This window comes from Daldinia childiae (assembly GCF_008694065.1).
Source record: "Daldinia childiae strain JS-1345 chromosome Unknown Scaffold1, whole genome shotgun sequence".
Classification (NCBI taxonomy): Eukaryota; Fungi; Ascomycota; class Sordariomycetes; order Xylariales; family Hypoxylaceae; genus Daldinia; species Daldinia childiae.
This window is the reverse complement of record NW_022984642.1, coordinates 2,652,052-2,654,692: the sequence shown is the minus strand read 5'-3', so window position 1 is coordinate 2,654,692 and position 2,641 is coordinate 2,652,052. Positions and strand designations below refer to the sequence as shown.

At 51.3% G+C, this 2,641-nt stretch overlaps 1 protein-coding gene across 2 annotated transcripts; it reads left to right on the top strand.

Moving 5' to 3' along the window:
* GL218_00685 (NADH-ubiquinone oxidoreductase 78 kDa subunit, mitochondrial) lies at nt 1-2,522 on the top strand (the record flags this gene model as incomplete). 2 transcript variants are annotated; one of them, XM_033577117.1, is made up of 6 exons in its annotated part: nt 1-112; nt 178-201; nt 262-313; nt 369-383; nt 446-2,350; nt 2,405-2,522. In XM_033577117.1, the coding sequence occupies 6 exons, from the start codon at nt 1-3 to the stop codon at nt 2,520-2,522; spliced, it is 2,226 nt and encodes a 741-aa protein (XP_033441685.1). The 2 variants fall into 2 exon arrangements, with proteins under 2 accessions (XP_033441685.1, XP_033441684.1); XM_033577118.1 differs by lacking the exon at nt 369-383.
* Between the last annotated feature and the right edge of the window lie 119 nt (nt 2,523-2,641).

Sequence of the window (2,641 nt, the reverse complement as noted above, 5' to 3'; positions counted from 1 at the left end):
ATGCTCCGACAATCTCTAGCTCGTTCCGGCTTGGCGGACTGGCAGCCATGTCGCCAAATCCTCGAGAGCTTTTTCAGCAACTCCTCGGCGGCCGGCAGAGGTGGAGCTTACCGTTGGTGAGCATATATTTTATATATACGATCGAAGCGCTTAATATGGTTGCTGACGCTGTTATAGATGGAAAGAAGGTGTCTATCGAAGGTATAAATCTATAATTTATAATCCCGAGGTTGTTATGCCTCTTACTAATTAAGCCCGCAGCCGGATCAGCTTTAATTCAGGCCTGCGAGAAGGCCGGCGTTACTGTTCCTAGGTCAGTCTACGAGATGTCCGAATAATGCAAGAAGCTTGCCGCTAATACTTTACAGATATTGTTATCACGAGTACGATCGCTATCCTCTCGACCCTCCCCACCACGACCCGCGTTGCTAATAACATAAATTAGGAAGTTAATGATCGCTGGAAACTGTCGTATGTGCTTAGTCGAAGTTGAACGTGCGCCGAAGCCCGTTGCCTCTTGCGCCTGGCCAGTACAACCAGGAATGGTGGTAAAGACGAACTCGCCTCTCACACATAAAGCCCGTGAGGGTGTGATGGAATTCCTCCTAGCGAATCACCCGTTAGACTGCCCTATCTGCGATCAGGGTGGTGAATGTGATCTCCAGGACCAATCCATGCGATACGGAGCCGACAGGGGCCGGTTTCATGAGATCGGTGGCAAGCGAGCAGTGGAGGATAAGAATATAGGACCCCTAATCAAGACCTCGATGAACCGATGTATCCATTGTACAAGATGTATTCGATTTGCGAACGATATAGCTGGCGCCCCTGAGATGGGTTCCTTCGGACGAGGAAACGACATCCAGATTGGCACATACTTGGAAAAGAACCTGGATTCTGAGATGTCGGGTAATGTCATCGACCTTTGCCCCGTCGGCGCTCTCACATCTAAGCCCTATGCCTTCCGAGCCCGCCCCTGGGAATTAAAGAAGACCGAATCAGTCGATGTGCTCGATGCCTTAGGGTCTGCTATCCGTGTAGACTCACGAGGTCTTGAGGTTATGCGAATTCTCCCTCGACTTAACGATGATATCAACGAAGAATGGATCAACGACAAGACCCGGTTCGCGTGTGATGGTCTAAAGACACAGCGTCTAACTATGCCACTGGTACGACGAGAGGGAAAATTTGAGCCCGCTTCTTGGGAACAAGCCTTGACAGAGATTGCGGCGGCACACCGACAACTGGCACCAAAGGGCAATGAGTTCAAGGCGATCGCTGGTGAGCTCACTGAGGTTGAGTCGTTGGTTGCCATGAAGGACCTAGCCAATAAGCTCGGATCTGAGAACCTCGCCCTCGACATGCCCTCGGGAAGTCAACCCCTTGCCCACGGCATTGACGTCCGATCTAATTACCTCTTTAATTCCAAGATCTCTGCTGTCGAAGATGTCGACTACTTACTACTTGTCGGCACCAACCCGAGACACGAAGCTGCCGGCTTGAACGCCCGTATCCGAAAGCAATGGCTAAGAACAGATCTAGAGATCGGTGTCGTAGGTGAGCCGTGGGAGTCAACTTTCGAGTTTGAACACCTCGGTACCGATCTCGCGGCCTTAAAGAAAGCTCTGTCCGGTCCTTTCGGCAAAAAACTTCAGTCTGCTAAGAAGCCAATGATTGTGGTTGGCTCTGGTGTGACAGATCACCCTGATGCTAAGGCTTTCTACGAGCTTATTGGTTCTTTCGTCGAGAAGAACGCCGCAAACTTCCTGACCGAAGAGCACAACGGATTCAATATTTTACAAAGAGCTGCTTCAAGAGCAGGTGCTTTTGAGGTTGGCTTCACAACACCTTCCCCTGAGGTCGCCGAAACAAAACCCAAGTTTATCTGGCTACTGGGTGCTGACGAATTTGCTGATGCCGACATTCCCAAGGACGCTTTCGTCGTCTACCAAGGCCACCACGGTGATCGTGGTGCCCAGATCGCCGACATCGTTCTACCCGGCGCTGCCTATACCGAAAAGGCCGGCACTTATGTCAACACTGAGGGCCGCGCACAGATGACTCGTGCTGCCACCTCATTACCTGGTGCCGCCCGAACGGACTGGAAGATCATCCGAGCAATCAGCGAGTTCCTCGGAGCGCCATTACCATACGATGATGTTGCCCAACTACGGGACAGATTATTTGAGATTAGCCCGGCGCTCGCTTCATATGACATCGTCGAGCCCACATCCGTGAGGCATCTAAGCAAAGTGCAGTTAGTAGACCAGAACAAGGGTGCCAAATCTACCAATGAACCCCTAAAGAAGGTTATCCAAGACTTCTACTTCACAGACGTTATCTCCAGAAGGTGAGCACGCTTTCCAATCCCGTTCTCTAAAATTAGCGCTAACAAGCAATATAGCTCCCCGACGATGGCACGATGTTCAGTTGCCAAGGCAACGGGCAATCCCGACAACAACCTGATGGCCCCTGGCATGACGGAGGACAAGCCGATGGGCCAGGTCGCCTACGGTGCATGAGAGGGTGTGTATACTACCCGAGTGTAACGAGATTAATAGAAACGTGAACCTGAAAAGGGGGAAGGGCAGGTTTTCGAGTCTTATCGCTGCCCCTGCTACTTTATCCGCGCTGGGAATTG